This window comes from Anas acuta, chromosome 14 (assembly GCF_963932015.1).
Source record: "Anas acuta chromosome 14, bAnaAcu1.1, whole genome shotgun sequence".
NCBI lineage: Eukaryota > Metazoa > Chordata > Aves > Anseriformes > Anatidae > Anas > Anas acuta.
The window spans coordinates 3,835,562-3,849,970 of record NC_088992.1 but is presented as its reverse complement, the minus strand read 5'-3'; the positions used below and the strand labels follow the sequence as shown (position 1 = coordinate 3,849,970).

The 14,409-nt window shown below is 38.6% G+C and overlaps 1 protein-coding gene across 3 annotated transcripts in view; it reads right to left on the bottom strand.

Annotated features, from left to right (window-relative positions):
• SMAD5 (SMAD family member 5) overlaps nucleotides 1-14,409 on the bottom strand; it is a 29,546-nt gene that overhangs the window by 3,910 nt on the left and 11,227 nt on the right. For 2 of the 3 annotated variants that reach the window (XM_068698608.1, XM_068698610.1), the window contains exons 2-5: nucleotides 5,653-6,293; nucleotides 4,218-4,469; nucleotides 2,888-3,007; nucleotides 2,021-2,242 (exon numbers count right to left, since the gene is read on the bottom strand). In XM_068698608.1, the coding sequence (XP_068554709.1) occupies nucleotides 2,021-2,242; nucleotides 2,888-3,007; nucleotides 4,218-4,469; nucleotides 5,653-6,055 (997 nt within the window). In that variant the 5' untranslated portion in view covers nucleotides 6,056-6,293. Of the gene's footprint in view, nucleotides 1-2,020; nucleotides 2,243-2,887; nucleotides 3,008-4,217; nucleotides 4,470-5,652; nucleotides 6,294-9,196; nucleotides 9,220-14,409 lie in introns of those variants that run through there. The other variant, XM_068698611.1, reaches the window with a different exon arrangement.

The following is a 14,409-nucleotide window of genomic DNA, read 5'->3' as shown; positions in this document are numbered from 1 at the left end:
AATAACATCAGGTTTTACGGACTTTAAAAATCAAGGTAGACCCTAGACTTATTATAACTGCCTGGATTCAGCAATGCACATAAATAATTCCCTCTCTTTATATTCTGAAGCTCCTACTACATACAACATCTGACTCAAAATTTAAACATAAAAGCCACTAATCCTTTCAGTGTCTGACCATGGATGCTCACCGCCACTTTTCCACCACATCTTCGCCCTTTTTCCCCCACCCGCCACTGCCATACAGTTGTGTTTTAGTTCAGTTTGGTTAAGTCTTTCTTGAAAGGTTCAGAGAATCAACTGCTGACTATGCCATCGTTTACCAGGTGAGGCTGTAGCAAGCCAACAGATGCAAGCTGATCTTTCAGACAGCAACAACTGTCGTGAACATTGCTAGATCCATTTAGGACTATGGCAGAATGAAGTTTACACAGAGGAACCCTTGGCTTGATCAACTATAAACAGCTGGCAGAAAATCTGGGTGAGCAAGAATACATCTTCACTACACAACCCTATTTATGGCACAGAGACCACCACCACTTGCTAGCTGAATTATTTTTGGTAAAGGCCTACTGAGAGATATAAAAAGAAGGGAGCTGTATAATATAACAGTCTGAGAAGAAAACTGATATGTCAAAACAAAAATGCACAATTAGAAATCATTTGTGCTTGCACTACAGTATGTCTACAGAAGTTCAGCAGATAGAATTGGGTAGTTTTTGGGAGGCAAAAAACTCCAAGACCGTCCGAACAAAAGCCACACATTACCTTTTATCCCAAACCAATCTGAATTTTTCTCAGGAATGCTACTACAAAGCAGTTTTAGCTTAGTAACTAGTACTAGACACACAGCATTTTGAAGCTCCAGATTTACTTGTAGTTCCTACTACTCTATGTGATCTTGGATCCATTTTAAATGTAACATTTCTCTGCCAGTACTATCAAAAGTGGTCAAAGCAAAAAATCTGACAATCATTTTCCCCTACTCCCATCCACCTCAGAAAAAATTAGTTGTTTTTCATTTATATTAATCCTTCTTAGACAACAGAATTGCAGAGATAAATTTCTAAAAAATATTAATACACGTCTGGCAGTTTCCAAAACAACTGAAAAGTGTTGCCATGTTTATAGTAGTTTCTAATTAAAAGCCTCATAAGGGACAGGACAGGCCTTGAAGATGCACTATCAGCAACAGTGACTTGCATCTGGAAAGCTGAAGCCTGACCATATCAAACAATTTTAGGTGCTAAAAAGGCCTCTGGATTGGTGCAATAGAAATCAGGTTCTCTTCTCAGGACTTCACCAGTTAATTACAAAAAAGGGCATGCTCAGAAAGGGAGCACTACATTTTAAGATAATCCAAGCACATTCCATCAAGGATGAACACTGCGCATCTATACATGCTATCAGCCAAACATTACGGGAAAACTAGAAGATCTTGCAAAACCTGCTGTCTCCAGGAATCCCTCCCACACACATACACACCCATGGATTCACTCAGACAAATGAGCCCTTGCAGTTTTACATTAGCACTTCAAAGTCCTGCTGCCAACTTATGCAAGATATTTGAACATACTGTAGACAGCAGTGTAATACCCTGCATGAACAACAAAAATAAAAAGTGTATCTTTGATATACTGTAAAGTGGTATGAAGAATTTGATTTACGAAGCAGATATAGAACTTCAGAAGTCCTGCAGTGTGTTTCTTGGTGCTGAAATAAAAATTTCTACATACAGAATATCATTAACCATAACGAAAAGCCCCTATGACACTACAGTTTGGTAAGAATGAGTTAAATTTTTAAATTAGTAATAAAGAAAAATGTATGCCATTTCTAAACCAATTAGAAACAAACCATGCCTAAGTAACTTGTCTTCAGATACTGGAGAAGTAGATAATAAACCACAGAATACTTCAGCTTCTCTGTGCTGCAACAATGACTACTCACAAACAAGAACAAAAGAAGTAAAAAACAAGACTTTAGCTTCCTAATCATGCATAATATGACAAAGCTTTACCTTTCCCAATATGTCGTCTAGTGTTCTCAATTGTTGAGTTGCGATTAACATTCGAGAGCAAACCTAAGCAGAACCTGTTTTTATTATTGGAGGGATCTGTAAACCCATCTACTAAGACACTTGTAGAAGATGCATGAAAAGCCTCTCCAACACGATTATTTAATTCGTAATACACGATCGAACACCAGTGTTTGGGTTCTTCATAGGCAACAGGCTGAACATCTGAAAATAAGCAAAATGGAAATAACAGTTTACATAAATGTCAAAATATTAAAACTAAAACTGCAAAGCAAGTCTTCCAGGATATCAATAATCAACAGCTTAGCCAACTTTTATGATGAGCAAGAACAGTCCTGATTAGTCTTAATTATTTTCACGCATTTCAGCTAGTCTGTTGATTTTAATCACTTTCCTATTTTAAGTCTGATATCAAGAAAAAAAATACACAAAAAACACAAATGACTGATACCTGGTGAAACGTTCCACTTTTTTTTTTAATTATTATTAATTTTTTTTTAATTATTATTAATTATTATTTAATTATTTAATTATTTTGGCAATTTTCAGAGCCTTTGTGAATATACAATTCTGACAGCAAGCAGAAGTAGCAGGAAAAACCCTAATTCTAAGAACGAAAAAGTTCAATTCATCATAAACTGTACTACACATCTGAGGCATTAAAAGCAAGAGAGGCAAATGAGCAAGGCAAGTTTTGCTTCGTAGTTCTTACTGTTAGAACTCCAGTTTTTCTTGGACTACTTCCACTTATCAACACAGATTTATTGCATCATTTGAAGCTATTCATTCAACTTGGTTGTGAGTACTAAGAAACCAAACAATGTTACTTTTACATACTATACAACTTACCTCTGGTAGATATATTTGGCATAATTTGAGGGATCATTGTATTGCTTGTGTCCATAGACTGCGAGTTATCCTGCCCCATCTGATCATCAGGGGGCATATATGCAGGAGGTGGAGTATCAGCTACAAACAAGAAAAAAAAAAAGACTGAATAAACCTCAACCATTTAAATTAATTATTTATTTATTCACTTTACAGTTGTAAACACATTAAAATATTCTTTAATAGGAGATATTAAAACATTTGGACCAGTTTTCAAAGTAACACGAAGACAATACAGCCAGCTGTCTTTACAGCAAACTTCAACAGCTGCATTCTTAGTTTAGAAGAGACAAGGCTAGACATGAGAAAAACTAAGATATGCACCTTTTTCTTTGTTTGTTTTTTATAACTGCACTTCTGCAGCTGGACAAAACGACTATAGCTCCCACTTTTAGTACCACAAACACTAGCTTTTGCACCCACTGCTTCTCTCTGCACAACAAGAAACGAGGAAGAGGTAGAAATACTGATGTTATTTGCTATAGCCTGATGAAGGCCTACACCAGACAGTTATTTTTTCACTGCTTGTGTAGGCTGAGTTCATTGCACAAGCGTGCATCTCTGCATTGCTCCCTCCAATCAGCAGCAGTTAGTCTACTAACACATATACCCCTTATTTCAGAAATTCACTCTGGATATCATCCTCTGGATATCATCCTTACTACTGATCTCGGTCACTCCCCACTCAAGAGGGATATTGTGCTGACTGGACACTCTTTTTGCAGCAATGGGCAGTGAGAGAAACAAGATGAGGTCACTGAGCTCCTGGAAAGATGAATTCTGTAATTCTTTACCTTCACAGCTTTCTAAATCACACCAATAATCAGACAGATTCAACATGGCTTCTTCCCTTTGCCCCTTTCAGTCAGGCTTTCCCCTCATTTTCACCCAAATCAGTTAAGCTTGTCCCATTGAGAATTTGTTCCATTTTTTTCCAGTTAAATACCACACTTAAGTGTTCTCATTCACAGAAAGACATTGAAAACACCTTTTTGATAAGCCTGTTGCACCAGCTTTCTTTTCAATGCTTGACATTCTTCTAAAGCATGTCAGTTATTCTACATTGAAGCTGTGCAAAATAACTCACTACTATGGTATCTGTGACAAAGAATATTTGGAAAGATAAAACAACTCTAATCAGCAATGAATCCAAGATTAAAACATGCAAGCAACAAAGCAATTTATTGTAAGTACCACAAATTCCTGAGTTAAGTCACAACAGGTTTTAGCACTGCAATAAAACCTTTCCATTACTTTCATTAAGTCCACATTTATGCTTATGTGTACTTACCTGGTAGCTGAAACGGACTAGATGGTCCAGAGCTAGCTGGGGAGCTTGGGTAAGTGCTGCTGGCTGGAGAAGGTGGATAGGGACTGTTTGGCGAAATGGAAAATGGAGTGCTGTTGGGTTGCTGGAAAGAGTCTGGAAATGTCGCATTGTGTGGCATATGTGGTTCGTTGTGGCTTAGGTTCCTGAACTGAACTAGTAGGCTGTGCTGTGGATTGAATTCACTATGTCTAGGCACTAACACTGGAGGTAGAACTGAAAAAGCAAGCAAACAAAACACAGAGAAACTTTGATTAAAAACTGAAATAGAAGGAAAAGGATATAAACCACGTGCTCGCCATGAAAATTTCAATACCGGTATGTGTGGAGAGAAGAGGATTCATCTGTCATGACAACACCACATCCTCTCTCCTTCATTTTTAAATTACACTTTATCACGGACTGAAACTTTACCCTTGCAGAAGACAGAGCTGAAGTACACTTATATTTCATGCAACAAGAAGCCATTTTTTTAATTATTATTAAAAAGAGTTCACATGCAGTGTGTAACGAAGTACTGATTTGGAAGTGCAAAACCCACTGTATCTGTGCACAATCAAAGCAGTACAGACAGAAATCCAGACAACATCACTACAGTCGAACTATATAGCTACATTCAGACATTTTTGCTGAAGACAATCTGTAATACAGTAGACAACTATTGCTAAATTGGAGTTTGAACTTTTAAATTCAAGAGTGCTGACTGAAGTCTGGAATTCAAGGGCTAGAGTAGAGCCCTTGAGCACAACAATCAGTTGCAGCAGAGATGCAACCATTTCGTGGAACAACGGAAGGCATTTTCACCACACCTTCCAGAGCAACCTAATTCTTCTCTCCCACTCGTAACCACAGTCCTCCCTCCTCACCTTCTCCCAAGGCAATGTGTCTTAACAGCAGACTTGCAACCTGCCACAAACGTGGTACCTACCTCGATCATTCCTAGTTCTGTTCAACTTTGCTGCTTACTGGTGGGAGTCAAGTGGGGAGCACCAAATCCCAGAATTTTTTTAATCCCCTGGGTTCATGTCACTCACTGATGAAATATTAAAGCTCTGAAAGAATGCTACCAACCTCCTTGCAAAGACTGAGGTTTGTAAACAAGTGTCTCAAAGACAACAAGGTCTTTAGATTACTGCCTTCCTACTTGATGGTAAATAAGGACTTCACCACTAACATTTAAGGTAGCAGGCTGGGGGAAAAGCATGATTTGCCACCAAGAAAACCAGTACAGAATGGACAACACACCTCACCATAACCCTACAGGAAAATTATACTTTTGAACATTATTCTTCCAAACTCCCTCTTACACCAGATTTAATTCATTGTATAGTACTGAAGCGAAGAACAAGTGGCTCCTGGAGATTTTGTCCAGCTTTCAGACAGCCATGCTCAAACATACCTGGGCTCTCCACCCTCTTATAGTGGTATGGATTGATGCAGACTTCCTTCTGTTTAGATCCAAAAGGAAATTCACAAATATCCAATGGCTTCAGCTCATGATGGCTTTGGAGATCAGGCCAACGCCAAACACGACAGTAAATTACATGGGGAAGGCCTTTTCTGTGAGAAACTTGAAGTCGTCCATCTAAAGAACGGGGGATAGTAACACACTTGCTGGGCTGTCCTGGACTGCTCAAGGCTTTCTCCAGTTCTTCCATAGCACCCTTTTTCTTTTTCAGCTTTTTTACCAAGGCATCAACAGCTTTTTCTGCCCATTTTTCTTCTTCATCTCCTTGTTTCCAGCCCAACAGACGCTTTACAGCTGGGCTAGTAAAGGAGAACAAACTGGCCATTGACGTCATTTGACACAAGTCTTCAAAAGGTTTGTTGGGTTTTGTCTGTTGGTTTTTTTTTTGTTGTTGTTGTTGTTGGGCTTTTTTTGGTTGTTTTTCCTCTTATTTTCAAACAAATGTCAGTGTAACTGAAAGCAGTTACTGCCACTGATGAACTGTGCTCTTTCTTGGACGCTGACAAACGAACATAGATGCCAGTGATGAAGTCTTCACATCAGAAATAATGATCAATTCTTCCAATTTAGCACTATTAAGAAGATGAGTAAACAGGCAATTAGTAAAGAATAAGGCAAAACAAAAAAGCAGATATTAAAATAATTCCTATTTCAACCCTAGCCATTGCATCTGATTTTGTTTCAGAACAAAACCTGAAAACTATCAGAATCTCTGCCTACAGCTGAATAAAGTAAAACATGATCAAAGCCCCAGCTGCTGCATTTCTGATTAGTGGGAAAAAGGACAGTTAGAGGACCAAAGAGGCAGCACAGTTTCTGTCACCAATATTGTCCAACCATTCCTTAAATCCATGAGCTTCTTCCCAAAAACAAATTTGGGAAACATGTTTTAAAACCTGTGTTACGTCTCTGTCACGGTGCTTCACAAGAAGACAAACTCGCTATCAAGAAACAAGGAAGAGGCATGGTGGAAGCAGCAGCTTCACACCCATTACTCCAGAGAAATAATCAGCTTCTCAAATGGATCTTCGTTTATCAAAAGGAGAAAATACTAAAGCATCTACTAGTTCTTGAGCTCTGATTAGGCGTTCCATGTTTTTTAAAGAGTATTAAGACATCCCCAAACCCATCCCTCACGAGCCATAAAGAAAGGTGGGCAATCTTTGCAGCTGTGGCTATTTTTATGTTGCACTTCCTTCTATCTTCTAAGAAGAATATTTGAAGCACTGGATATTTTTAGCTGTTGGCAAGAAATAAAGAAATCTTTTCCGTTCCCCAGAAAAGAGGAGGGGGGAAGGCATGGCAGTAAGTCTTAGAAACGCGACCTTTACTACCAAGTGCCCCAGAAAGGGGAGAAGGAGCAGAACAATGCTGTGCAACTCACGCGGTGCTCATGAATGGCGGGGTTTTCTACCACTCACCAGCTCTCATGCAAATCCTTAAAACACCGCCTCCCCTCCCAAATTAAGGAGTAAGGATGACAAGAGGAAATGATGTGCCGTGGCAAAGAACTGATAAGAACTTGTAAAATCTCTGGTGAATACTAAATAAGCAAGTATAGACAATGAGCAGCTGGCAAAAAGCAAGAGCAGAGCTAAGAGAAAGGATGTCAATAACAAAAGATGTTTCCTTTCTTGCTACAGAGACTGCCAAACAACATTGTCTCTCAACTTTTGATAAAACATGGCGAATTAAAACACCTAACATACCTCAGGACACCAAACCTGCACCTAAGAGAAAAAGGGGATAAGAAGAAGATTTAAAAACCTCTATGTTGGTTCTCTTAGAGTCCTACATTTTATCAAGTGGATCTTTTCTCCTCCCATCTTTGACTAATTAAACGTTATCTGATAAGGCTTTCCTACACGTTTAGACACATTTAAAAACAAGTTTAAAGACACAGATGGGTACTTTCTTTTAGCAGAATTAAGGACCAAAAATTGCCTTTCAATAACCCACGCAACTTATTGCATTTTTGTATTGCAACCACAAGACAAGTGCTGAAGGCTACACCAAAGCAAGCAGTAAGCATCACCAGCCAAAGGTACAGCAAGCACCCCCTGACAACACATTTGTACTGGCCCATGTGTAATTGTTCTAGGTTTTCTACTGGGGAGGTCAAAAAGTGAGGAAAGCAGGGAACAGACCCAAGGACACTTGGCTATCATGAAAAGTTTAAAATCTTATAAATGATTTTTGCAGGAAAAATAATCCACTTATTTCAGCCAGTAGCTTAACTCCACTGGTCGTGCTTTGATTCTTCAGCTTTTCTTCAATACTACGAAAAAAATGGGGAAAAAAATGAAAAACAAAATGAAATTTAAAAGACTGATGTCTCTCACTGTCTCAGCAGGCCTTAGGCAAAGGTACTGCAAAAAGGAAAGAAAAAAAGCAGTAAGATATCACCAACTTTCTGAAGCAACATAAGGATGTGGCAGCATCTTCAGTAGAAATTTCATTCCCAAGAACAATTACACACGAGAACCTCTGCACCCTTCAAAGTAACAGGAAATACATAAAGGAAGAAACTTGGCCAAGAACACAGACTGAATTTATTCTTTTACTGAGATTAGAAGTTTAGTGTTCTAAAAAGTAAAAGCTGTTTATGGTGACAATTAACTTACTTCCAAGCCCTGGGTACATTCAATAGTTGGAAGATTTCAACAGCTGCTCACACCCCTAAAAAAGGAAATGAACCCACCTACAATCTTAAGACCAGCGAGAAGACAATTAAAAACTTTTATTTCTGTTTCTCAGCTATGCTTTCAAAGAATCTTAAGCATCATCAAGGCAGAACATACACTAAAAATTCCTACAGTTAAGCTCAAAATAGATTTCAAGAAATGCTCGTCTCCTGCTAGTGGTCTATTCCATGACAGCTGCCCCATCTACACTATGCAATCAGATTTACTGATGTATGATTCTACTACCGTTGCGTTTCGTTTTTTGTTTTTTTTTTGTAGTATTTCAAACACAACAGTAACATGGAACAACAAGGAACAAAATTTTACTGGTTGTCTATCATTTCAACGTCATTTACCCACATTTACCCACAACTATTCTCTTAGAATAAACAAGCAACTACAAGCAAAGAAAGCTGGAACAGTTCTACTAAAGCAATCTGTTACAATAACTGGTATTTGTAGGGCAAGTCAAGAGAATTTTGATAAATGACTGTCTCATAAACAATGATTTCAGAAATAGTCTTTTTGAAGTAATATAATTAGCTCTCAAAACTTTACGTAAGTCTGAATCCCTGTCAACAAAAGCAAAACCTAGTAAAACAAGTATCCCTGAAGCATCCTAACAATTTGATCTAATTTGTTTCATCTTCAGCAGAAAACTGTTTCCACATACATGCTTGTACTATGAAAAATGAGACTGCTGAAGTCGAAAACATTAATATCATTTACAGTAAATCCGTTCTGTCTGCCCATGAGGCTTTCTAGACTCTTTTGCTCAAGTGTATTTTTACCTGTTCAAGAGCGGTGGGGGCAAAAAAGAAACCCTACAACAGACTCCTGTACCAATAGGCTTTCAGAAGTTGAAGAGACACTGACTGAACCTCATTGTAGGCCTTCTGGAAGTTCATTCTGGAACAAAAAATACTGAAGGTTTACAGCTTTTTATTATGAAAACAAACTAGCATTAAGAAGCTTCATAAATTATTTGTAGAGTAAAAGCATTTCCTTCTTTGAAGCCATTTAAGGTCACAAAGCAGTAGGTTCAGGAATTCGAGTACAGAAACAGAACATTTTCATGTGGAAACTACAGCTCTTCTAGGATTTTAAAATTTCTGAATGAGTTGAGAATACATTTAGAACATTTATACTTGCATTTGATGTAATTCCAACACCTAATTATTGAAAGGCTTCTAACTAATCATGGCATCTGTTAGGAACTGCTTCACCAGATCAACTATATTTAAAACCAATTTCTTCCAAGGGCTGACACATGCACGTAACAAGGCAAGACTTCAGTACACCAGTGCATCACCCTCATAGAGAAAAACATCTATAGTCTTTATAGACTAAAAACGATGCATTGCATGAGGTGAAATGAGGGGGCTTTCAATGGGTGAACACAAAGAAGTAATTGCTGCACCAAAATTAGATTTTGGGGCAGACATTTGAACTTTTAGAGGTCTTACTGATGACTACAGAAATGGAAGGAAACTAGTCCTGTGAACAAGTCCATTGTTTGAACCCCTTCTTAATACCTCATCAAGCCAGCTAAATACAAACCAATTTGGGTAACAAACAGCACAATGCACAAATTACTTTTCATTTGTGAAGAGGGGAAAAATAGACTATCGCTCATCTACCATCATAAACATGAAGCAGCAGAACTACGCTTTGCTTCCTCTGCTGAGATTTTTCTAGTCTACTGCTACTGATTCCAAACTACAAATTTTCCACCTGTAAAATGTGAACTTTAAGTCCCATTCACCAAGTAGCCCATCACCCTATAGGAATAAAAAGCATAAAGTAACTAACTACATGATCCTCATCCTTTCCTACTGTCAGCACTGAACTTGCATTCCAAGTGTACAAATGCTGTTCTTTGCTGCTTCATTTACTAGTTTGCAAATGAAGCCTCCTGCAGCACCCGATCCAATCAGAAGTGCTCCTGATTAGAAGCTGCTTTGAGACTCAGTTTCACAATATAAACAAACCACCCCTTATAACTAGCTACACAATTGGTAGGTCGTTAGAACTGCCTCAGACTTGCCAGTTAAAACTGTTTAGCAGTCAGCTCTGGTGCCTAACCTTACTGCCCCTTCAAACTTAGAAATGCTTCAGTACTTTGCCTCCACGGACACGTTAAAACAGTTCGTGTGTTTGTACAGAAAGCTCCCAAGCCCACTTACATTATAATAAGTTTATTGTGCTCAGCTATCAACATATTTTTAAAACTATCTAAAACTACAACTTCTATTCACTTGGATTCACATCAATTTCACTTTGTTTTAGTAAGATCCTTTTCTCCTTATAAATGTCTTGAACAGGAATTGTGCTGGATTGTGCTTGGTTTTGCAAAGCCTACATTTTCCATGTAGGAAATTTTCCAAAGCCTACATCTTACACTGTGGCCCAGCATATGGTCCCATGCAATGGCATTCATTAGTCTTTTCTTGAGGACAAATACAGAAGACACATTAGAGTTCCATATTTTTTCCATGCACATCAAAGTTAAAATGAATCCTAAAGTCACACTGGGGCAACAAACTTCAAGGGCCTATGCATTCCCTGCTATTGCCACAGCTTTGGAACAGAAAAGATTTTTCTTCAATTCTCCTGTGCAGAAAAGCTATCACAAAAAATGAAAAGTATCACCCATCATTTGGTTAACTCTTCTCCCCCCTCCCCTCAGGGGTAAGGAAAAGATGAAAGGAGATTTTAGGAAGGATACCAACACGGAACTTGTGGTATTTCCATCAGAACTGGGCTTGCATATCTAAAGAGACATCTAATTGAGTGAAACATAACTGCTTTTATACTTGCACTAGAGTTCTTTGCTTCAAACATGCCTTGTAAGGCAGTATTTTCTAATTAATAATACATGTAAACAAGAACAGAAAAGAATTGTCTGGTATCTTCAAAAATTTATTAACTGTGACTGCTCTCCCAACAAAAACTGTATTAACAGCTTCAGACATGGCTTTCTCACACAATACTACTTCTTTTCATTTCCACATCTGTACATCATCTAACACAGCTTTAAAAAAACCTGAAGCATATAACTCTGTCAGCTGAGAAGTATTTAACTAGCACTGGTAAAAGAAATAGCAAAAACTGTGAGGCCAAGCACAAGATGCAAGTAATGAATGGGACGTGGGAGAACTGGTACCATGAAAGGCGTATGTATAGCTCAGACTGCAAAGGTGATGCCTGTTGCCTGTTTTTATTTAGTTTTTTAAAAATTTGCTGCAAGAAAATAATACAAGTGATAATGATCTATCTCTCCAATGAGGTACGGCCAGAAGGAGTTCACTAGAACTCCACTGCATTTCAAAATGGCAACTGATGCCAAGAAAACCTCAGGAAGAAGTGTGACCTGAGAACAGAAAGTTTTGAATGTGCTTTGCATCACAGTACAACTCAAATTTAGGTGTGATACTGTGGAAGAGAGACAGAGGGGAAAAAAAGCAAAACCTTCCCAGGCCTGAAAAATATATCTATTTCTTAAGGCATCCACCTAAAACAGAAAAACCCTGTGCTCACATGGCCCTGGTTTCCACGACTGCTCTAATTACTCAGCTTTGTAGAAGTCCCAAAACTTGCAAATTCCACCTTAGAACCCAAATCTCTCTTTTAAGTATTTTACCAGAACCGTGCATTTTCTCACACTCCTATTTCACCTAACTGGCATTTTCCAACAGAAGCATTACACTAAGAAATGCCATCATCAACTGTAGTCAGCACTTCTGAAAGTCAGCCCTAAAACTGCCTCATATTTTTAAGGTTATTCAGGATCTACTCTAACCACAGCTGATACCTACAAGTTGCCAGCCGTTCCTTGATTAAAAGCACATACAAGGGCATCACTAAATTTCACTAAACGTGAAAGCAAAAGCTTATGCATCCACTCTGGTAGGTTGGTGGACATGGCCAAGCAAAAGGGTATTTAAAATGAACTCAATACCATCTGAAAAAAAAAAAAAAAAAAAAAAAAAAAAAAAAAAAAGAAGACATGCTTTTACTTTCCAAAAGCCCTAAAATACATTAAGAAATTAAAAAGCTCGACAAAACCTTCCAAAAATTTCACTGCTCACACACAAAGCCTTCATTAAAGAATAACACCCAAAATACTGCCACTAAAAACGTGAATTGGCAACAAAAAATGTAACTTGAAAGCAGGGACCGCAGACTTTCATAAAGCTTTAAAAGAGGGGAAGAAAAATAAAGATGTATACGTGTGTGTATTCGCTTCCACTCCAACTGAATTGCATTAAGACTGTGACAAGTTTACAAAGGCTACAGGATTTGGAGGGAACACTGACAATAGTAATTCAGCAAGCCTTTTTTCCCCCTTGCACAGAATGAATGAATGGCGAAGTATTCTAAATTTGTCAGTTTGTGACACGCACTGACCCAGAATTCAGAGACACTACCTCATAGTTGGTGGATCAGTAGCAGCGTCCTGACAAAGATCCTCTGTCAAGGATGACAGTCCTGGCGGACGCAACCTTGGTGGTAGGTCAGGAGGGATACGGACTTGGCAGGCGGCGTCCTGCACCTTGCCAACCCACCCTGGTCAAGCGGGCTGAAGCTCCAGCCAAACTTTTCAACGTGGTCACAGGAGCACCGCTGAGAAGGCTTCCAGAGAACAGCGCAGGAACTTGCACCAAGACTAATGATAACTGCAAAAGTCTTGAATTACTGCTCAACTTGCTTTTAATGAGTTGTTTATCAATGTTAGCCATGAAACATGTGAAGTGCTCTCAGCTAACACAAGCACCTTTTAATTCTGAGCATGAACTGCTCTCCTTACTTGAACGGACTAAACCTGTTGCTATAAAAAATGACCTAGGGATCTTTCAAGGCATATTAACACATTAAAAATAATTTTAACGAAGCTATCATAGACATTAGAAGAAACCTGCATTTTAAACGGCACGAAGCATTTAACTGGCAGCAAAGCAAGGACTACGGTCTTGCAAAGAATTGCCCCAGCAGTATGTCTGCAGGTACATAGTTTAGCTAAGGGCAACAGAGGTGTTCTTAGAGCTTTCTTTAGAGAACTATAAAGAGAATATAATAGAACATCTTCCTGAAATTAAAAGCGTCCTCTGGAAGATTAAAGATCACAACATAATTTGCAAAGGCCGTTTGACCAAATACCGAAACACAACATTTAACAGAGCATTCACATTCTACCTTGAGAGCTGGAATCTCTTCCAACTCAGATACCATTCTGTCATCCTGGAAACTGCAAAGGAGAGCACCTGCTCAAGCTGTGACATGAAGAATCTGACTTCGTAACAAGAACCAAGTACAGGGTCCACAGCTACCATTCCTTCAGGGTCTACCCCAGGTTAAAACTCTAAACCTCAAAGGAAAACCACCCACTACAGCTGTACGCTGCACACCCTTTTGCTGTGATCTTCTGTCATCAAGACAGAGAAATGCAAGGAAAGCCTCTCATCCTCTTCTTTTAGTTCTCATCACTACGCCAACTGCCCTTCTTCCTGGGCTTCCACTAGGAAAGTTTTCTTTAGGAAGAAAATTCCCCCCTCAAGTGTATTTTCTCTGTATTTGAAAAGAAAAGAGAAGTTTAACAATGGCAGGTACCTCAGCAAGCACAAGGTTTGCTGTAGCTTTGTTTTCCAAAATAAATGCCGTTAAACACTTACTGTCAATTTTCAAGGCCAAATGAACAAAATTTTATATCAGATGTTAGACTAAACCACTATCAAGCAGCAGGGATTAAGACATTAAATTCAGCAACACCCTACGCAGACACAGCACTCAGAAGTTACAACATACTAATTATGAAACATCTTCAATTAAGTTATTTGCTTCTTCTATTAACTTCCACTACCACCAGCTGCCAATTTCGTAAAGCATTACAGCTTTTGAAGAGCACGGGCACGTGACTGAGAAATGTATGTACCATTTTTTTCCCCTTCTCTTCACTGGGATTCTCTCAGACTATCAGGAATGAGAATATCGGGCAGATAATCCG